The sequence below is a fragment of the Emys orbicularis genome, chromosome 12 (assembly GCF_028017835.1).
Source record: "Emys orbicularis isolate rEmyOrb1 chromosome 12, rEmyOrb1.hap1, whole genome shotgun sequence".
NCBI lineage: Eukaryota > Metazoa > Chordata > Testudines > Emydidae > Emys > Emys orbicularis.
In genome coordinates this window covers 19,966,879-19,989,575 of record NC_088694.1, presented here as the reverse complement: position 1 = coordinate 19,989,575, position 22,697 = coordinate 19,966,879, and the positions used below count along the sequence as shown (strand labels likewise).

Below are 22,697 nucleotides of genomic sequence, written 5' to 3'. Positions count from 1 at the left end.
CTCAGCTTATGTTCTGTTTAGATGTGCTACTGAAGTCTGACTTGGGATCAAGTATTAACTACCAACTGTGGCTTCTGTCTGTCCTATCTGTCCATTCATTCCTGGCAGGGCCGGCTTTAGGAAGTGCGGGGCCTGATTCGAACAGTTTCGACAGGGCCCTGGCAGGGATGACTAAAAAAAAAAACATGTAAAAAAACACGTGGGGCTTGTACTCACCGGGCGGCGCTCCTAGTCTTCGGCGGCGGGTCCTTCACTCGCTCCGGGTCTTCGGCGGCACTGAAGGACCTGCCATCGAAGTGCTGCCGAAGACCCGGAGCGAGTGAAGGACCCGCCGCCGAAGTGCCGCCAAAGACCCGGAGCGCCGCCGGGTGAGTAAAAATTAAAAAGGAACCTCTAGCCAGGGAAGGGATTCTCGGCTACTTGCCCCCACCCTGGTGGCCCTGCCACTGGGCGCGGGGCCCGATTCAGGGGAATTGGTGGAATTGGCCTAAAGCCGGCCCTGATTCCTGGCATTCCTAATGAACCCATCACTGAACTTTTTGTGTGCCCGTGTAGACCAAAGGCTCTCTAAAATAAATGATAATTAAAACTGTGTGATGAGAAAAGTAACTATTTTAAGGGAAAACCAAACTTTCCTTTGATATATCAACAAGGATAACCGTGGGAATACTACACAGCTCTGTATCCAGGGCAGAAATGATAATTAGGAGCTGTCTCTGAGGCAGAAATCCTGTCACTCCAAAGCTGTGGTGTAGCTTATCTCCTCTGGGAGGACCTCCCTCCAGGGAAATAGCCTGCCATACTCCCACAATCCTGCCCCTCTGAGTTCTACCTTCACTCCAGACTCAGAGGATTAGAGATTAAGCCCTGTCCCTTGGCAATGCAGGCTGAGAATCTGCTTTCCCTGCAGGGCAGGATTCTTTCCTTTACATTGATGCAGTTTGGCCTCTCAAAAAGGCTGTACAATCCTTTGGGACATCTGTGCAGTATTACTGCATAGCCACGCAGCCATGGCCTGGCATTGGCAGAGAAATAGAAGCCTCTTCCAACGAAAATATTGCACCTCGGTAAATGCCATTGTGCTGTGGTGTGCTGCACTTGCAAAGGTGAATAACACACAATGGGGGGGAGGGATAGCTCAGTGGTTTGAGCATTGGCCTGCTAAACCCAGGGTTGTGAGTTCAATCCTTGAGGGGGCCACTTAGGGATTTAGGGCAAAATCAGTACTTGGTCCTGCTAGTGAAGGTAGGGGGCTGGACTCGATGACCTTTCAAGGTCCCTTCCAGTTCTAGGAGATCTCCATTAATTAAAAAAACTATAAGCTTGGTATAGGAAAATAAATCCTCTCCTGCAACCCCCACATATTTGTTAAAGCTGCTATAAAATTCCTGTTATAACCATTTTTTCTCAAATAAGAAGTCAGAATGTTTTAGAGGGCTCTGCCAGGCATGGGATAGCCCTCCCCGTACTCCTCTGGAAAGGGTGATAAATGTTTGTTGTGTGCTTTTTTTCTCAGCTCAGTTAATTGAACTCCTTTAGAATCCCCTCAGGTATCGGCAATTATCCGTCAGAAGCACAAGTGACTAGCAAACAGGTTTGAGAGCACGAAGAGCCCATAGGGCTGTATGTGCTAGAAACATGTTGGGATTTTGGATTATTTTTAGTGTTCTTGTTCTTAACAAAGAAGGGAAGCATTTGGGGAGGAGTTTTGAGAACCAGAAATTTAAACCAAATCCATTTTTGCCTCTCTCGCAGCCCGCAGAACACAATTACAGCAGGAGAAAAGGAGATTCATGTGACCACATTAGCTCTGGCAGGGTTTTCTTTTTAGTGCTTGGTTTCTTACTGCTACAGACATAATGAGGACAGAGACCGTCTTAGCCTAAGGCCTTTAACAAACCAATCTTTAACAAGATAAGATTGCGCCAATATTTCAAGCCATACATCAGTATGCAAATTCTTTCCAGGAGGTTCTAGGTCCATTCTCCAAAAGTGCTTGCTTTGGAAACTCGGAGTGTATTTTCTATAATCCTCCACGAGGGGAGGATTACCTGGAAGATCTCTTAACGACAGCCCATTAATCCTCAGTACCTTTCAGTCTGCAGGTGAAGCTCTGGAGTTTTCTTTTTCCTGAAGGAGGGAACAGAATCTCTGCTCCCAGTAATTTGGAGTTATACATGCTTTTAACAAATTTAACAATATTTAATTAATTGGGCGTGTGGCTAGCAAGAGTTGTACTCCTCTCATTTCAGATCCAATAGAATTACAGTGGTAGAATTTTCCTTTGTGTAACCTTCTAAATGACCTAGTTTATAGTGGGGATTAAGTGTGACTATCACTGTGTGTGAAATCCAGATGATTTCATTTAAAGTTGTGTTATATAAGAATATGGTTACCTCAAAGCACTGTTGGGTCTAAAAAAGAGGTGCTTACCAGAGCCTTTATAATGGCACTCTTTAATCTTTGTTATACGAAAAAACTCACGTATTTAATCTTTTTACAGCACGGTAGTTGTGCTGTTACCAATAAGTACTTTGAAATAATTTTCAAGAGAAATTTTCAAAAATAGGTATTTGAAAATGTCTGAAAGGAGGAGAGTTATCTGTTTCAGTACGCGCCCAGCATACAGTGTCATGAGCAAATGGATCAGAATTTGGCTTGTGTGTGGAACTTACAAATAAACATCTGATAGTTTAACAAGGAGCAAAGAAATTCAGATTTGAGCCTTGTCCCTCCATGCCTTATCCTCTGCTCAAGCTCTGTTATACCGGGGTTTTGCTCCCTCTGAACCAAATGATGTTACACGACATTCAGGAGGGAAACAGGGACTCATAGGTGCTGGAACTCTAGGGGTGCGAGGGGGAGGGGGTGCTGCATCACTCCCTACCTTGAAGTGAAAATAACAGGAGTACTTGTGGCACCTTAGCGACTAACAAATTTAAGGTGCCACAAGTACTCCTGTTATTTTTGCGGATACAGACTAACACGGCTGCTACTCTGGTACCTTGAAGTGGATTCCATTATAGACAGGGTTTACAATACAAATGGTTCCAGCGCCCCTGCAGGGACTGTTATATAACTTCCTGCCAGCCATTTATTTTTTAAATGCTGTGTGAGGACACACAGCCCTGGAACAGAAGATTGCCGGTGGCCAGAGGCTATAATGTGTGGTGCTTGTAGGCCTTCTTGTTTTTGCTAACTACTGCTGGGATGATTAGGTTGCAGGAAGCAAAGGTGATTTGCTCGTCTCAGAAGAGCTCAGCAGGTGGTGACTAGTGAAGGTGCAGAAGAGTGATTGTGTAATATGTGAGGAAATTAGCAAGCCTGTCCAGCAAGGACACCTTGTCATTTGCCATGTCTTCTCTTTAAAGTTTTGACAAATGTGGCATTGAGAGAACATATCTCTGAAAGCTATATATCCAGATGTATAATTACAGGGAAACCCATCCCAAGCAACCAGTCAAGGAACTGGAAAATTTCAGTTGCTTAATAGATGTAATTTTGTAATGTAGTCAAGAGTAGATTTGAATCCAGTATGTTTGAGGATACGTTGTGGTGGGATACTAGGAGCTTGCCTAATAAGGTGGGGGTGGGAGAGGTCTCTTGTGCAGATTTCACTGAAGAACTTTTGATAATATTGTTAACATGGCCAAAAATAATAGAACAGAAGGAACTTGCAGTACCAATGGAGAACACTGTTACAGAAAACTAGCTGGTACACCATGCTGCTAGAAAGCTTTGCTGCAGAAAGTACTAGGGTAGTTGGTGGGGAGGGGGCTATGGACCAGAGCTAGAAATGTGTCAGCAGAGCTTGTGGAAGAGCTGGCGTAGGGCTCAGATAGCAAAGAATGTTGCATAGCTAAATACAGATGCCTAAACAGAGCTGTGTCATTACTTCAAGACAGTATGGTGATGGGTTTTATAGAAAACCTTAAGACAGATAGGTGAAGTGAAGGTTCCCAGGGAAGAAACTGGATTCATGCTGCCTAACTGGACATGTTCCAAGGTACTATTCTCTTGTAGCAAGTCAGGCATGCAATTGACTAATAATGTCCACTGTGTACTGTCAACATTTAAAATGAGAGAGTTTGGGTTAAATACTACAACCTAAACAAAGAAATTCTGCATCCTGCTGAGCTGACAAATATTCAGCTGGCCACTAAACTAGATAGAGATTATAAAATCTGAATGTTGGGATGCCTTAAAAATGAGCTAGATTATTACACAGCACCATGGGCGTAGTTTGGTGGGAGCAGGCAGGGTGTTGCCCCCCCACCCCCCAAAAAACTGCAAGCCTCAGGCAGGTGTGGAATTTGCCTCCCCAACACATAGCCCCATTGGCCTGACTGGAGCTGCCCCCTCAAATATAGAAATCAAACTATGCCTATGAACAGCTGGGATGCCCAATTATTACACAGAACATTTCAGTTTCATGGAAACTGGGAGGCTGGGTGGACCCTCTGAAATCTTCCACACTTCCAATGAAGTGATGAAGTAGCAGCATTCTCAGTCTTATAGGAAACTTATCTCCTTTCCCTGAGAAAGACAGCTAGACATGCTTCTTATAGTGTATGAAGACAGAAACAGAGGGCTGACCTGTGTCATAATTGAAGCTATGAAAGAAAGTCTTAACTCAACTCTAAAAAGTTATCTGCTGCAATGTGGTCACATTCAGGCAACTCACTTATTACTGACAATTTACACAGTGTGTGGGGGGCGGGAATGTTTCTTTAGGAAATAATAATTTCTGATCCTTGCAGCATCCTGTCTCTGAACACATGCCATTTCAGAAGGAGTTCTCTATTTCATACTGCATACAAAACAATCGAGGAGCCTTTAAAAATATATGGTTTATGAGACATTCCCTTTTAGGCCGTGAGAAATATTGGAATCCTAACCCCCTAGTGGAAAGCACTGACTGTAGTATCTCTGAGTAATGTTTTCATGTTTAAACAACGAGGAGTCCTTGTGGCACCTTAGAGACTAACACATTTATTTGGGCATCAGCTTTCATGGGCTAGAACCCACTTCATCAGATGCATGGAGTGGAAAATACAGGAGCAGGTATAAATACATGAAAGGATGGGAGTTGCCTTACCAAGTGTGAGGTCAGTCTAACGAGACAATTCAATTAACAGCAGGATACCAAGGGAGGAAAAATAACTTTTGAAGTGGTAATGAGAGTGGCCCATTTCAGACAGTTGACAAGTTTGAGTTGATCACAAGTAGCCTGTTGCTTGTAGTGTGTTAATGAATCCATGAAAATTACAGAAGGGAGTGAAAAGAAAATCGCCTTTGTCTGACTATGCTGTGGCTGTGTAACTTCACTGAAGTTAACCCAGTGCCACCAGTGTGACCCAGGTGTAAGGTAATGGGGAATCACTTCCTCTCTATTGGGTTTAAATTCAGGCCAGATATTCTGATCCTGCAGAACTCACGGAGTCATTTGATTTACATGGTTGAAAAGAGTTGGGACAGACCTCGTGTGCTGGAGGGTGGAAGCCCTGATTGTGCAGCATGATACAGCCCCTTTTACACCAGTGGGTGGAGCCTGGCACGGACCCACTGGCGTGGGGCTGCCATGCTGTTACAGAATACCCCCATCACTGGGGGGCTCTCCAGTGGCGTAGCCAGCTTCTAAGAGGAGGGGGAGCAAACATAAAAAAGGCGCCCCCCTTGGCTCCTCCTCTGGCCACGCCCCCTTGGATCCTCCTCCGGCCGCACCGCCCCTCCCCCCCCATGGCTCCTCCGGCCGCCATGCTGCCCCCCCCCCCCCGCTCCTCCGGCCGTGCCCGCCATCCCCCCGCGGCTGCTGGCCGCCAGCCTGCCCCCCCCCCGCTCCTCCGGCCGCGGCAGCCGGCCGCGCTGCAGGCCACATGCTGCGCTCCAGGCTGGAGCAACCGTTGGCTTTGTGGTGTGGGCAGCAGAACAGCGCAAGGGTCTCATCAGTAGCTAGTACAGATGCCTGGCTGGTGAGGCTTGCGCACGTGCTCAGAGTCCATGTAATCCCAAGATCTGGGGTTGGGACAGATTTTCCCCCCCAGGTCAGCTTGGCAGTGTGATGGTTATGTTAAACTGCACTCCTCCCCCCCCCCCCGTGCTCCTCCGGCCGCGCGCCCGCCGCCCACCCATGGCTGCCAGCTGCGCTGCGGCCTGCGGGCGGCCAGCCTGTGCCTCCCCCCCCCCGCTCCTCCGGCCGCGTGCCCGCCACCCCCCATGGCTGCCGGCCGCGCTGCGGCCTGCGGGCGGCCAGCCTGTGCCTTCCCCCCCCCCCTCCCGCTCCTCCGGCCGCGTGCCCGCCACCCCCCATGGCTGCCGGCCGCGCTGCGGGCAGTCAGCCTGCGCCCTCCCTCGCTCCTCCGTCCGCCTTTGGAAAGGCGCCGCTTTTGGCAAATTTGCTGAGGGGAAGCGGCTGCTTCCCGTGCACCCCGCTAGCTACTCTACTGGGGCTCTCAGGCACAGTGGCCCTACACCAGGGCCCTACAGAGGGCGGGAGGAGACTTGCTGCAGCTCTTTTGTGCTGGCATAACTGCCGATGTAGGGCCATGTCACAGGGTAACACAGGGCCCACTGAAGGGGTCAGACACCCGCCCTACCTGTGACAGGCTCAGCTAAGGCGAATGAACCAGCCCAGACCCACCTGTGGATCGTTAATTGCCTGAGTGGCCGGGAGGCACTTAATTAGGCAAGGAGCAGCTGAGCCTAATAAAAGACTCAGGAGGGCTCAGTCAGGAGGCCCCAGAACCCAGAGAAAGCTCTGGAGGAGAGGGACTTCTCAGGGGAGCTGTTTCGAGAGCTCACTAGAAAAGGGGATCTAGGAAAGGTGCCCCTGGTCCCAAGAGAGCAATGAGGGGCAAAACCCTAGCGGGAGGCTCAGCCCCAGCAAAAGGACTTAACCGACAGAGGCATGAGGGTCAGGTTGTTGGGGAACTACGCACTGCTCCAGGGAAGAGCTGCAGAGTCCAGGGAAGGAACCCTTCCTGACTCCAGAGGAGGGTCCTGGGTTGCGAGGATCTTACACGTGAAACCCTGGAGGGAGTAGAAAGGAGGACTCAGTTGGGGGCTGGCTGACTAAGAATACCAGCTAGGATGCTGGATTGAAGGCTTGTTTGCATACCATGTTTGGCTGTTGATTAAATAAGCAAGACCCTGAAGGGGCACGGTTCACTATCTATAAACCTCGTTGAAGTTATTGATAGTCCATAAGAGGAAACTGAGGCAGAGACACAACTGAAGTTCCGCACCAGGCTGCAACAAGGTCCTCCAGTGGTGAGTGCCTACCAATACTAGGTCATTGCAAGCTGGCACAATTTAGAGCAGTGGCTCTCAACCTTTCCCCTTTCAGGAGTCTGATTTGTCTTGCCAAGTTTCTCCTCACTCAAAAACTACTTGCTTACAAAATCAGACATAAAAATACAAAAGCGTCACAGCACACTATTGCTGAAAAATTGCTGACTTTCTCATTTTTACCATATACTTAGAAAATAAATCAATTGGAATATAAATATGGTACTTACATTTCAGTGTACAGTATATAGAGCAGTATAGATAAGACATTGTATGAAATTTTAGTTTGTGCTGACTTCACTAGTGCTTTTTATGTAGCCTGTCGTAAAACTAGGCAAATATCGAGATGAGCTGATGTATCCCCTGGAAGCCCTCTGCGCACCCCCAGGGGTACACGTACCCCTGGTTGAGAACCACTGATTTAGAGCACCTGCCAGGTTGTTCTGAGTTGCACCAAAGGCAAAGCAAGCTCCTAAAAAGAGAGAGTTAGAGAGGAGAATGGTATATTCCAATGGATACTGATACTCGGAGTCAGGACTCACCAAATGGGGTGGAAGTTGGAAAGAAAGAGCCCAGAGTATGTGAACGGTAAGAGTGCAAGTGCCAGCTTTTTTATAACTTAATGACAGCACCTGGTGCACAAGATCCCAGAAGTGATTTAAAAATAGATGTGAAAAGAGGTCACAAACTCCACAGGGACAAGAAAAGAAATTAATGATGTGTCTTTCCAAAGCTGGCTGTGCTGGGAGGAGCTCTGCATAACACACCATGCGCTGGGCTGAGGAGAGGAAGAGCATGGCTGTATGCGGGACAGAGGCGATAAGCTCTGGTGCTCTGGATTTTCTTCGAACCATTCATTATTGACATTGGCATTGTCCACCTAACTGTTCAAACCACTCTCCGTTCCCAAACAGGCTTTGAAAAAGCAGCTCAGGAATTTGAATATATTTAAAGGGAGATGGTCCAGCAAAGAAGGAATTGTCTCTTTTGGCAGTGAAGGGCATAAAACCAGCAATGGCATTTGCTGGGCTACGCACAACATCAGGTGAACACAGGGGCAGGTGGTGGGCCACTGGCGCTGCATCAACAATTGGCCTGGGGCCTTTTAAGCCATACTTACACTGCACTAAATAGGACAGATTTCAGATGCGCCAATCTTCAGGATAGGCATGCAGCCTGCAGAGAGCACCGGGCAGATTTCTAAAGTCATAAGGTATATAACTAACTATGCGAATACAGGCTTAATTTGCTCTCACAATTATTAGGATTGTGGATTGTGTGCATAAATCATGTAATTTTGCACACCTACGTTCTTACAAATGTACCTCCAGAAGTACATCACTTGCACATGTAATTACTCCATTTGCAAACCCAACAAGGGTAATTAAATACACATTTTGCCAGTACATTGCATACCTAACATCTTTGCAAATCTGTCTGCCAGAGTACTAACGCTGCATGGCTGTTTGGATTAACATGGTGCATTGCATTAGAAGTCTAATAAACTAAGCCTGTGTCTGTGATCTTGTCTCCCTCTAGTGGGTAGTAGCAGCAACTGTAATAGCCTGCCGTTTACAACTTAACAATAAATCCTGCTTAGCTGTCTACTCCAAAAAAATGACAAGTGGGTTTTTTTTTTACCCACAAAAGCTTATGCCCAAATAAATCTGTTAGTCTTAATGGTGCCACCGGACTCCTCGTTGTTTTTGTGGATACAGACTAACATGGCTACCCCTCTGATACCGTCTATGCCAGTGGTTTTCAACCTGTGGTACGCAGACTATATCTAAGATTTCCAAAGGGATCCACACTTCCATTCTAATATTTTAGGCGTCCACAAATGAAAAAAGGTTGAAAACCACTGGTCTACTCCATTAGCCCAAGTGGTAGGGGCTTGTGCTCGTGGTGTTGAATGTTCCAGGATCAGTACTCAACAGCCATGGTCTCTTCATATGCACGGCCATGGTTTGTTCTGCTTGTCTCTCTGGTCTACACCTCTCTATTGAAGATGACTGCAGCCATGGGTCAAACTGAGCAGGGCTGCCCTTTGATCTCCCCTGATCATACAGAATAGGTCCTCCACGCGCCCAGCAGGCACCGCTGCCCTCCCTGGTGCTGTACATACCTGTAGGTCAGTGAAGGAGTCAAGTTCCATGTGAAAAATCCATCAGCCCTAATTTCATTAAAATGCCACCATGACAAAAGGGTTCTAGTCAGTGTAAATGGGAGCAGAGGACCGTGGAAGAGAAATGGATTCTCTTTTCTATTCAGCCAGCTGGGATGCAGCCATGTTCAGGCCAGCCATGGCTTCAGCTCCTGCACTTGCCTGTCTAAAGGGTACAGAGTACAGACTCTCTGCCAAACTTGTGAAAATGCTGACAAATTTCACCTGACAATCTTTGCATGTGTTATTTTGCAGCATGAGCTAGTACTGCAGCAACAACCCTGCTCTGCCTGGTCCCAGGGGCTTCACTAGTTATAGCAGTCACTTTGCAAGTCCAATGAGAAACGCTACCTCCTTATTTCTGGCAGCTATTTTTAGCAGCTTTTTGTTGGGTTTGAAGAAGAAAAATCAGCACATTATGTGGTCAGAGCCGATTTGTGGCCTTTTCCTCTATCTAAGGTGGAGGGTCTTTTGTCAAATAGCATCTGAATTTGAATATTGAATGGAAACAAAAGAATCCCATGAGTTCATTTTCTAAACTGTATGGAAAATATGCTGAAGTTGACACGTCAAAAAAAGAAAAAGTTAGGATTAATTAAACAAACCCCATTCTGCTTATATGTCACAGACTGAGGGAAGGAGAGATTGTAACCGTAGGGTAGAGGGTTTTGGAAGGAAAATGACTCTTCTCCATATCCACTGTGCTTGATTTGAGAGGAAAGGAAATGAGGCCAGAGCTGAGGCATACTCAGTGATGGGATAATAAAGCCCTTTCAGATTCACTCCAGTGTGTTTGAAAACCATCTGCTGGCTGGAACCCAAGCTGGAGCTGCCTCTTTTTTGTGTGAGGCTGGCCTACTTGTAAACGGTGTCTCTCTGCCAATGCTCCCAACCTGAGAATTCAATTGGAAAGATTATTGCTGAATCAAGGGCAGTTGGAGAGAAACAGATGAATTTCTTCAAAGGACTGGCAGGAAAGTCAGCTGCTGAGTGCCCTGTGTACTGTGAAGCAGCAAACAGCAGCGGGAGAACTCTCAGGAACAGCCAGCCAGAGTTTGAAAGACCAGAGCCATGAGTGAATAGTCACACTTGAGCTGTTCTGGGGCTGCTGTCCGTTTCAGAAGGAGGAAATGAGGGAGCTTTCAGAAGTGCTTTGGTTCAGTCCTGCAGGTTTTAGAGCCACACTGCAAGTTCCAAAGAGAAGCTTGTACTGACCCAGGAAACGGATACATCTCAAAGTCTGCCACAGTCCCTGAGTTTGGAACCTAGAATAGATCACCCAGGCGACGGCCAACCCCCTGCCAGGGGTAGGTCTTCTGCTAAACTGTGTCCATGGGTGCTTCACAAGCCTGAGTTTGACAGCTCCAAGTGATGCTTCTCCCCTGAGAGCAGCGGGACTGTGCATCCCTTGCTAAGTTTGGCATCTGTTGCATGTCTTCCCAAGAGCTGTCATTTGATCTGAACTATGGCAAAGGAAACCATTTGTTCTCACTTACTCCACCTACCTTTCTGCCAGAAGAGCCCAGTGCTTTCCTTCCAGATGCCAGTGCAGCTTCCCAAGCTGCTGTATAAGCACTGGAGCACATACAACACATCAAGCTGACTTAGAAGGTCCTTATTTTAGCAGATCTAGCTCAGTCCTTGCTGCAGATCTTTCTTCTCAGGCTTGCTAACTTTCTAGACAGCTTTATTTTCCTCTCCTGTCCTGTCCCCAGGCAGAAGCTGTGGCTTTGCTTGAGGCTGCATAGTACTTTTCTAGGCAGGAACTATTGTTTTGTCCCAGGATTATTGCCAACGCCCATGGGGACAGAAGTGCTCTTACGAAGTTCTCACCAACTAGCTTGAGTGTGAACACCAAGGGCTGGTCTACACTGGGGGGGGGATCGATCTAAGATATGCAACTTCAGCTACGAGAATAGCGTAGCTGAAGTCGACGTATCTTAGATTGATTTACCTCGCATCCTCACGGCGCAGGATCGATGGCCGCGGCTCCCCTGTCGACTCCGCTTCCGCCTCTCGCTCTGGTGGAGTTCCGGAGTCGATGGGGAGCGCGTTCGGGGATCGATTTATCGCGTCTAGCCGAGGTGCGATAAATTGATCCCCGATAGATCGATTACTACCTGCCGATCCGGCAGGTAGTGAAGACGTACCCCAAGCATGGTGCCTCACTACTGTGGGTAGCCACGCTGGCTTCCGTGGGATGTACCACCGGCAGCTCGAGCATGCTGGGGTCTCATGCGCACCCATGTAGTTACTCCGTTCCCCATTCCCCACCTCCAGTGGCAGTTGCCTTTTGACAAGGCAAGAGGGGGTGGCTGATACCCAGGTGCAGCACCATCCACGTAGGCGTAGGCATAGGCTAGGGCTGCGTGGACCTGAAGCAGTCCCAGATTGCATGGAGGGGACAGTGGCCAGGGAAGACCACAGCGGGAACAGGCAGTGACTGTGTGGATTCCAGCTGCGGGAGAGATGGCAACATGCAGGACACAGTTGCTGGGCGATCCTGGAGGAACACCCAGTGGTGGGAACGTAGCTAAAGCAAGAGAGGCTGGGACACTGATCCCGCCCCGCAACCCACGTGTCTCATCCGGAGAGGGGAGATCTCTGCATTGCAGGTTTTACAGTCACAGGGCTGCTCACAGGGGCACCCTCAGCAATTTTTTCGCATGGGGCGCCCGACATATGGTGCCTCAAGGGATTCTGGCTCTAAGTTTCTTCAACAAAACTCTAGCTCAGTGCAAGGAAACAAAATGGAATCACCCACGGAGTCCCATCCCTCAGCCCTAGACAAAACCCTCTCATGTCTGCCTCCCTGTGGCACCCTGCTGCCCTTTTCCTGGCCAGCTCCCCTATGCGGGCACTCCCCGCAGCTCCCTGCACTTGTAGCAGGGCTTGAAGCTGTCACTATGCAAGCTCTGGGGGCAGAGCAGAGGGGATACTGGCGGCTGGAAGTGGGGTTAGGCCAGGCAGGCCCCTGGTGGGGAGAGCTGGTTCTCCGGTAGTGGCAAGGAGAAACAGCACTGGCCACCCTGCTGTCCTTTGAGGTTTGGCCCTGCAGCCCTCTGTCATGACGGGATGACAGGGCCAAACGTGACTGAGTGGCATTGTGACCTGGTGCATGGGGGTCACAGTGCCCCATAGCTTTGGCCTCACGGCACCTCCATCATGACCTGAGTGGTGCTGTGACCCACATGCACTGGGTCACAATGCTACTTGCTCAGTTTTGGCCCTCCCACCCCCGCCAGCCACTCACTACTCCCAGTAGTAAGCACTGTCTCTGTGCAGGACTGGACTCAAAGGTCCCTTCTCCAGGGCTCCATCTCACGTTCAGTATATCTGTCCTGTTCCTCTGCTCCCAGCAGCACTAACTTGGGAAAGTGCTGCCTCAGAGCAGACAGACTCCATCCTCCAGCAGAGCGGGGAGAAGAAAGCCAGGAAGAGAAGTGGGAATATAGCATTGATTGGAAGCAGACTGCAGCCAGTAGTTACACCTTCCCCCAGAGGATAGCATGCTTCAGTGGGGAGGTGCCTCTCTCAGCTGAAGAATCAGTGATGCAGACTTCAACAGCTGAATCCAAAATAAAGCAAAAGCATCAGCCTTGTCTGCAATTAGTGCTGATTATCGATCATGCCATGTGAGGCTTGTCTGGAAATACCACCTGGAACTATTGCACAACCAGGAGACACAGGGTGAAAACGCTTAATTCAAGGAGACTTGGGGGGAAACTGACCCCTGTGCAGAGGGTTTCCCCCAAGCTTGCGCTCCACTTAATGCAGATCTGTGGGCGTTTTGCACTGGGCTGAATTTTGAAAGTGCTCAGGGCTGGATTTTCAGCACCCAGCAGCTCCCACTATGACGCTTCTAGCCAGATTTTCCACAGAACCCAGCTTGCTGAGCTTTTTTTGAAAATCTGGCCCTTAATGTGTAAGTGTGCGATGCTCTTTCAGCTACTTGTGTGGGGCTCGGGCTGGGCTATCATGCCAGCTCTCTGATTTCTTTGGGCAGGTTTGCTACTCATACGGGGAAGTAATTATGCACAGTGGGCTGATGCTGGGCTTGTGGATAGCTAATAAGAGTAGTTGCAGCTGACTAAATAGTATATACTTGGGTCTAATGTCTCTCCCCCCGCCCCACGGCCAAGCAGAGCCCCTCGCCAACCCCTGTGTTAGTGTAAGTTAGCTACCATTTTGCAAAATTTGATTTGTACTGATTGGAGACTGAGCGTTAGTGAACATTTGACCCTTATTACAGATTGGTTTTAAGGACCCAATTTTAAGAAGCTGTGAAGTGTGTCACTAAGCAGGTGTGTCTCCCCCTGTGGGGACGTGACTACAGAGGACTCATAATTACATTTAGGATTCATGTGTAGCAGCTTCCATGGGGAAGATGGGTTAAAAGCAGGGCCAATCATATGTATAAACAGACTAGGAACCCGTGGGGGGACAGTTCAAGCCTTGTCTACAAGGGCTTTTTAGGCAGTTGTGTAGCTGCACTGGCACAAGCCCCTAATACAAATGCAGCGCACCAGTGTAAACTGTGATTTGCACTGGCGCAGCTTACACTTGTGTGCCCCACATCTACACTGTAGGTTTGCACCCATGTAGCTATACCAGTGGCTAAAACCCCAAAGCAGACAAGGCCATAGATGCCTTGCAAATGGGTTCATATCACAAGCCTGCATCCCTAACAGCTCCATATTTTTTTTGCTGCAGTACTGTATCCCTCCACCATGGTTTGAAGGAACAGTCTGTACGTCCTGCATATTCATCATGGGATGCAGCAGGATTAGTCTTCATGATAATTTCAGACTCTTTGCTGAATGAAAACTACCCAGGGAACATGCTGGATGCTGCCAGGCTGCAAAAGCATTTGATTCAGAATGCAAAATGTACTACCCTTACATGGGGTCCCTGTGGGTCAGGAAAGATGCATATTCCGGGAGGGAGGGAGGTTTCTCAGTTTGGCATCCCTCACCTGAGCTCAATCACTTTGAAACCCCTCCCACCCCAAAGCACTATTGTCCTTGTTTTGTTTTTTAAAAAGGGGGAAGGAGGAACCAACTACCAGGCACTTAATTACAGGCCACCCCAGACATTGTTCAGCTTTAATCCTGCAGGGAAGAGGTGATGGGAAGCACCTGAACCAGGGACAGGAGAGTTGATTTTTTTTTTTTTTATCCTAGGTGATTAATTTCTAGATAAAGAAATATTGTAATCACAGCTAACTACTCCAGCACTATTAGATGGGGAGAAGGGGACTTTAAATGCATCATGTGTAACTAGACTGCATGGAAATCAATGAGTTCTGAAACGAAGAGGTCTGCGTAAGATAGCTGTTCATTTTGGGCATACATTAAATCAGACTGTTAAATCAGCAGGTTGCTTTCAAGTACTGAAATAATGATTTGCCAAAATCAATTTATTTTGCAGCTTGAATTTCAGTGGAGTCCATCTGGCATCTGCTGGGCAGTTTAGTGACTTCCTGGGGAGCATGGGTCCTGCACAATTTGTTGGTCGTCAGACCTTGGCCACCACCTCCATGGGTAAGGAACAGAAAGGCAGAGATCAGTTTTAAATGAGTACTGTATGTACCACTCCCACGAGCCACCCACTAACCTGCCCAGCACCTCTCTTCCCATGCCCCAAACCCTGTTCTCAGTTCGATAAAACGTGCTTGCCCGTTAGATTTTCTTGATTTGTGTCATCCTGTTCTAGTTAATGCTATGTAATCTGCAGCATTACCTGTCCCTCTGACATACTTCAAATACGAAAGGCAAGGTCAAGCCAAAATGGGCATTCTCTAAATGCATCTTGGGCAGCTTCATATTTCTCCGATGCGCTGAAGCATACAAACGCTCTAAGGATTTTCTTGTGGTGCATCACAACTGCATTTTCCAAAGTGGCCTCTAATTCTGGGGAGATTAGAGACTAGATGGCACTAGCCTGAGTCTCCACAGCTGGGGTTAGGAGACAATAAGAGATCACTTTTGGAAATGTGGGCTTGAATTGCCCCGGAGTTACCCCCCTCCAACGTGGTGCTGGAGTAATGCAGGAGGGAAACAGGCACTTTGGACCAACATTTTTCTTGCAGTTGTCACCAGTGCATGATATGAGGATTTTTTGAAACCGTTTAACAATCAGACTTGTTATGTAAAAGCCTTCTTGCTCTCTGATTCTCTTCAATCATTTCCGGTTTGTTATGTAGGAGACGTGGAAATTGGTTTACAGGAGCGGAATGGACAGCTAGAAGTGGATATCGTTCAGGCACGAGGACTGACCCCCAAACCCGGCTCCAAAACCCTTCCAGGTAGCGTGTTTCAGCCTGTTTGAAGTGACTCAGAGCCCACTACATCCCTTCCTCCTGGAGCACTTGAGGACAGGTAGAATATTGACTCTGCCTCCTGGCCCAGCTGGGAGCTCATAGAATCATAGAATATCAGGGTTGGAAGGGACCTCAGGAGGTCATCTAGTCCAACCCCCTGCTCAAAGCAGGACCAATTCCCAACTAAATCATCCCAGCCAGGGCTTTGTCAAGCCGGGCCTTAAAAACCTCCAAAGAAGGAGACTCCACCACCTCCCTAGGTAACGCATTCCAGTGCTTCACCACCCTCCTAGTGAAAAAGTTTTTCCTAATATCCAACCTAGACCTCCCCCACTGCAACTTGAGACCATTGCTCCTTGTTCTGTCATCTGCCACCACTGAGAACAGCCGAGCTCCATCCTCTTTGGAACCCCCCCCTCAGGTAGTTGAAAGCAGCTATCAAATCCCCCCTCATTCTTCTCTTCTGGAGACTAAACAATCCCAGTTCCCTCAGCCTCTCCTCATAAGTCATGCGCTCCAGACCCCTAATCATTTTTGTTGCCCTCCACTGGACTCTTTCCAATTTTTCCACATCCTTCTTGTAGTGTGGGGCCCAAAACTGGACACAGTATTCCAGATGAGGCCTCACCAATGTCGAATAAAGGGGAACGATCACGTTCCTCGACCTGCTGGCAATGCCCCTACTTATACAGCCCAAAATGCCGTTAGCCTTCTTGGCAACAAGAGCACACTGTTGACTTATATCCAGCTTCTCGTCCACTGTGACCCCTAGGTCCTTTTCTGCAGAACTGCTACCCAGCCATTCGATCCCTAGTCTGTAGCAGTGCATGGGGTTCTTCCGTCCTAAGTGCAGGACTCTGCACTTGTCCTTGTTGAACCTCATCAGGTTTTTTTTGGCCCAATCCTCTAATTTGTCTAGTTCCCTCTGTATCCGATCCCTACCCTCTAGTGTATCTACCACGCCTCCCAGTTTAGTGTCATCTGCAAACTTGCTGAGAGTGCAGTCCACACCATCCTCCAGATCATTAATAAAGATATTAAACAAAACCGGCCCCAGGACCGACCCTTGGGGCACTCCACTTGAAACCGGCTGCCAACTAGACATGGAGCCATTAATCACTACCCGTTGAGCCCGATGATCTAGCCAGCTTTCTATCCACCTTACAGTCCATTCATCCAGCCCATACTTCTTTAACTTGGCGGCAAGAATACTGTGGGAGACCGTATCAAAAGCTTTGCTAAAGTCAAGGAATAACACATCCACTGCTTTCCCCTCATCCACAGAGCCAGTTATCTCATCATAGAAGGCAATTAGGTTAGTCAGGCATGACTTGCCCTTGGTGAATCCATGCTGACTGTTCCTGATCACTTTCCTCTCCTCTAAGTGTTTCATAATTGATTCCTTGAGGACCTGCTCCTGTATGTGCTTGCTTGAAAATACAGTTGGATAGAAAATCCTTAGCTGAAAACACCTCTTTCGTAATAATATTTGAGAAGTTTTATCCTGCCATTTCTAACATGAACCATTATGATTCTAGCTTTGACCCTACATTTTTCTTTCAGCGGCTTACATCAAGGCATATCTACTAGAAAATGGAGTGTGCATTGCAAAAAAGAAGACAAAAGTGGCTCGAAAATCATTAGACCCCCTGTACAACCAGGTGTTACTGTTTGCGGAGAGCCCACAAGGCAAAGTATTACAGGTAAGAGCACCTCTGAGAAGAAATGAGACGACTTCCCCTCTCTGCACTCAGCCTCCGCCGAAATATACGGAGTTTGTTAAGAAATCAGAGTAATTAACAATTATTGATTCATAAATATGTCCCATTACTTATTGTACCAAATGCACTCAATCTGGATTTGACAAACATAGAGGAAAAATGTTGTCCTCCTATTCAAATGGGTTCTGATTTAAAACCCTTTTGGGTTACCATTGGCATGTGGCTGTACTGATAAAATGCCCATTTTTCTCCATTACCAGGTACAAAGTACCTGCGATAGCTAAAGAATCATGGAATGCAGCTTGTTTTTGTTATCTAGACTAAGAGTAATCTTCTAGATCCAGCTCCTGCTCAAATGTCTTGTCTGCATCTGTCTTTGTTCTTTGACTGTGATACATTTACTGCCCCATTATGGACACTTCCAACCTTTCTCCTTAGTTTTAGGGGGTTGAAAAAGTTTGTATTGTTAATTCACATCCAAATGTATTACACACATAAAATCCTGGCTGTTGATTGGCTGGCAACATTGGAGTAATTAGTTTTAAAGTTTCTACTGCTTATCTCCACTGAAATGTGGAACATTGGTAGGGCCCTACCAAATTCACAGTCCATTTTTGTCAATTTCACAGTTGTAGGATTTTAAAAATCGTAAATTTCATTATTTTAGATATTTAAATCTGAAATCGGTGTTGTAACTGTAATTGACCCAACTCTGAAGGCAGTTGCACAGAAGTAAGGGTGGCATGGAATCGTGGTATTGCCACCCTTACTTCTGTGCTGCTGCTGGCGGGGCGATGCCTTCAGAGCTGGGCACCTGGCCAGCAGCCGCCGCTCTCCATCCTCCCAACTCTGAAGGCAGCGTAGAAGTAAGGGTGGCAATACTGTGACCCCTCTACGATAACTTTGCGACACCCCACCCACCACCCTCTTTTGGGGCGGGACCGTAATTTGAGAAACGCTGGTCTCCCCTGTGAAATCTGTATAGTATAGAATAAAAGTACACAAAAGACCAGATTTCACAGTCCGTGATGCGTTTTTCACAGCTGTGAATTTGGTAGGGCCCTAAACATTGGTTACCAATCACATCACTCATGCATATTCATTCATCCTGATTAGCTCCCTATCAGTCAGTAGGAGCTTCCTCTGAACTCCTGTTGCAGCCAATTAGATTGTATATGCAGCTATCTGCTTTTTAACTGGCTCATTCTAGGTCAGGTTTCTTCTGGACCTCTCATTTTGTCTGCCTGTCCATTGTATTTATCACCCTGGTATCTAAGTGCCAAGCAAATTTATTTAGCACTACCCGTATCCAAGGGAGGTGGTCTCTCTCTGCCTCCCCACAGTGCTAGATTTCCCTGCTTCCTATTCTCTCTCCACTCCTTATCTCTCTTTCTCCCTTGTTCTCTCATTTTCTTGCTCTTATTTCCCATCATCCCAGCCATCGAACTCCCATGGGTACAATGTGTCTTTACTGGGGAAATGTGTTAGCAAAAACGTGGGGCTTGCAGTTTGCTAGGAATATGATTGGGTCTGGCTCAGCCTGTTTTCCTCTAGTAAGGAAGTCCACAGCTGGGATCCTGCTGCCGAGAACACACTGCCGCCAGGGCACCGGAATTGCACCCCATCCACATTGCTCCTCTGGCATGCAGCATGCTGATGGCTCGGGGATGCTGGTCAGACAGTCATTCAGGTAGCCAGATCCAAGCCCAGGAGGAGTTTTTTGTAAATTATAAGGAATTTTAACTCAATCCAGAAAGGAGGGGAAGCCAGTGGAGTACAAGGCAAACCTGTGGGATGTGCTACCATCAGCTTTTGTTCTTTGGAGATGCATTGTTGCATGCTCTACAAGGTACAGCCGCTGTGTGGCTTTCACATTCACCCCCAAGTAGAGTGAGCTGAAACAACTTACCCTGGATCACAGTGGCTAAGTCCTCGTCTGAGAAGAAAGGGCACGTTCTCCAGGACAGTGTAAGGTGGGAGGGTGTCCATGTCACTGTCGCCATGAGAAGTGATGAGTCCAGCAAAACCCAACGCAGTGCAGGATCCTGATTATCGTAGGCTGCATGTCCTCAACCTCCTTTTAAAATGTTTAGTGTTTAAAAAAAAAAAAAAAACAACCAACCCACGCACATAAGAGATTCATAGCCATAGAGAACCAGCTGCTTCTATGGAAAACATTCAGGAAGTATCCAACATTCTATATGCTGATTTAAACTCCACACACCCCATGTGTCTGACAAGATGGATGTTGGCCTTAGCAGTCACCTTGCCAGTCAGTAATTTTTGATGATCGACGGCTGTGCAGGACACCCCACGGCACATGTCATTTAGTAACCTTAGCTACAGCTACAAGCCCAGCTACAACTATCAGTGCTGACTGGGGCAGTGAAAACTATTTGCAAGCAAAAAGTAACTAAACAAAGGCAACAGAATGATGCCCTCTGAGATGTTTCACTTTCAGCACTGTTAGTTGGGGAATAGCCCAGATAGCTGACTCTTAGCGGGAGAGCAGTACTCAGGGAATGACATACACAGAGCTAGCAGGGTGGGATCCTTGGACATAACTCAGTGGTTCCACTATTCCCACTCCACTCCACTTGAATTATGTAACTTAAAAAAAAAAAAAAAAAAGGCCACTTAATGTCTCATTGTAGCTTATTCAAAGAGAATAAAAATAGGGGCTGAATTCTATGCTAATTTATACCCCAGCCAAGCCACGGATTTCAGTGTCTAGCTCCCCTGAATTCTAGCTCTCTGAATAATAATTTGACTTAATTTGGCATGTATCTTCCCCCCTCCCCATTACTGATACCTTACAGGTGAGGCAGCAGCTCTGCCCTGAGAAAGCTGCAATATTCTGCTAATACAGAGACTATGGGAGGAAGCTGGAAGCTGCTAGGGATTAGCCAGACGGCACCATTCATCTTCAGTCATCATCATCATCACGCTCATCCTCTCCTCTGCAGAACCGAGGCCTCACTCTGAGGTCTCTGATCACCTCGGTCTTAAACCAAATGGGACCATTTTGATTGTGCACAAGCTTCCAGTTTGCTTGTTTGTTTCAGTGCTGATGGCCCTTACTGCACCTGTTGTACCATCCATTGCGTCGTAAGTGTGATTCTGCTTTCACCGCTGCCTGTGTCTTTGTCAGCCCTTTTTCATTAGATCTCCCTTGTAGTCTTGGAGACTTTCTTTCCCCTGTCTATTCCCCTTTCTCTCCATGTAACTCCAAGCATGCATCTTGTATTGCAGAGCTAGCTTGCTAATCTGTAGCTTCTGGCCTGTTCTCCGGGTGAGTAACCATGTGTCATCACCATATGTTATGTTTCACAAGACCTGGATGCAAAAGCAAATATGGAGCTTGCTCTTGGTGCTGCTACTTAGTCCTCTGACAGCTAGTGTCTAACCATGGTTTTCCAGTTCAGTGGACCCATTTCTGCCCTCTCTCTCAGCAGGCCTCTTCTGTGACATTCAGTCTATTCAATTTCCATTGTAATGCTTGCACAAAAGAGAACTTAAAATACTTAAATATTGATATAAACAAGTATACTGCCCCCTGAATTACAATGTGATGAAACTTGCATGAACATCCGATTCACGTCCAGGATGCTTGCACAGGAGAGACTTCTCAGGGAGCTTACTAAGTGCCTAGAATATTTGTACTTTTAAAATGGTCACTTATTACTTTATCTGTCACCCTTCCTTGCATTGTATAGTATCTTACTCCAGGAGTCATTCCACTGATTCCTATTGGAGTAGTCCTGGTACTGCTCAATGCGAGTAAGTATATCAGAATCTAGCCCTTATTTTAGCAGATCCAAACGCGTCTAAAATACTAGACTTCCCCCCTGATTCTTCCACTCCTAAAAAAGGCTTAAATGACTCCAGCAGTTTGAAGGAGAAATGAGCATCTGGTCTCGTTCGTATGTCAAGCTTCAGGCTAATGCAAAGCTAGAAGAAAAATGGACTATATGGGGCCAGATTGTTCCTCTAGATCCACGCTTGATTTGCAGACCTGTCTCGTCTCACTGTTACTAAGGGGAGTTAATTGAGCTCTGGCTGAAAGATTCAGCTCTGAAAATGAATTCAATATTTTTAAAAAATTCTTTTTCGCTGAGATTCTTGTGAACGGGGATTGTGCAGATCAGCTGGCAGGATCAGGGCCTAACCAGACAAGGGTAGGAGAAAGGAAGTACTGGTATCCTCATTTTACAGATGGGAAAATGAGGCACAGAGAGACTTAATATCCCTGTCCAGTGTTGCAGGGTTTGTTGCAAACTCTGCAGAATATTTAAACCCAAGACAAAATACACACACACTTGTGTGCACACACTTTTTTTTTTCCCTGGGAAATTTTTTTTTTTAATAATATTAAGCTTTGCAAAACCACATCAGAAAATAAGCTTGGGGCCTAATAGAAGCAGTCAGGGATTTTGCAGCACAAGTCCAACAACACTTTTTCTAAAGTCTCTTATTATTTTGAATGGGGTGTGGAGATTTAGGACTGTATTTTCCATGATGTAAAAACTGGATGTCTGATCCATAGCCCATAAAAGTCCAGGGGAGTCTTTGCATTTACTCGAATGAGCTTTGGATCTGGCTCAGTGTGAATATCTTTATTTTTTTCAAAAACGAAAGTATGAATCTTCTGCTGCTCTTTACTTGAGAACTAACTGTCACCCCCCCCCCCTTTCATTTCCAAGGTGATAGTCTGGGGGATCTATGGACGCATGGAGCGCAAACACTTCATGGGAGTTGCCAGGGTTCTCTTGGAAGAACTGGATTTGTCAACTTTAGCAATTGGCTGGTACAAGCTTTTCCCTACCTCCTCGATGGTAGATCCCACTACAGGTCCGCTTCTGCGCCAGTCTTCGCAGCTTTCCTTGGAGAGCACAGTGGGACCCTGCTGTGACAGGTCTTAATGAGCAAGGAAGGGGGGAACTGCTTCTGTTTTTTAAATATGCTGTCAAGGTTTTGTTTGCTGGAACTCTGACCTCAAGTGCATTGCATGTTCAATCGGTTCTTGAGGAGCTGGAAGAGTGACCTTAGACAGAAGACAAGGGGGAGGGCCGTATGCCCTCTCCATCCAAGTAGCAGGTGCCATGGGGCATGAGTCCTAGTTGTGAAATTATACATACACCTCTTGTTTCACTTCTCTGGCTGTCATTCATGCACCCTTGTTTCAGATCAGTATTAACCCTAA

At 47.1% G+C, this 22,697-nt stretch overlaps 1 protein-coding gene across 1 annotated transcript in view; it reads left to right on the top strand.

Annotated features, from left to right (window-relative positions):
• The window catches only part of RIMS4 (regulating synaptic membrane exocytosis 4), a 76,327-nt gene extending 53,911 nt beyond the window's left edge, over nucleotides 1–22,416 (top strand). The window contains exons 3-6 of the mRNA XM_065414801.1: nucleotides 14,882–14,994; nucleotides 15,657–15,758; nucleotides 17,337–17,476; nucleotides 22,198–22,416. Of these exons, the coding sequence (XP_065270873.1) occupies nucleotides 14,882–14,994; nucleotides 15,657–15,758; nucleotides 17,337–17,476; nucleotides 22,198–22,416 (574 nt within the window). The remainder of the gene's footprint in view (nucleotides 1–14,881; nucleotides 14,995–15,656; nucleotides 15,759–17,336; nucleotides 17,477–22,197) is intronic.
• The last annotated feature ends 281 nt before the right edge of the window (nucleotides 22,417–22,697 follow it).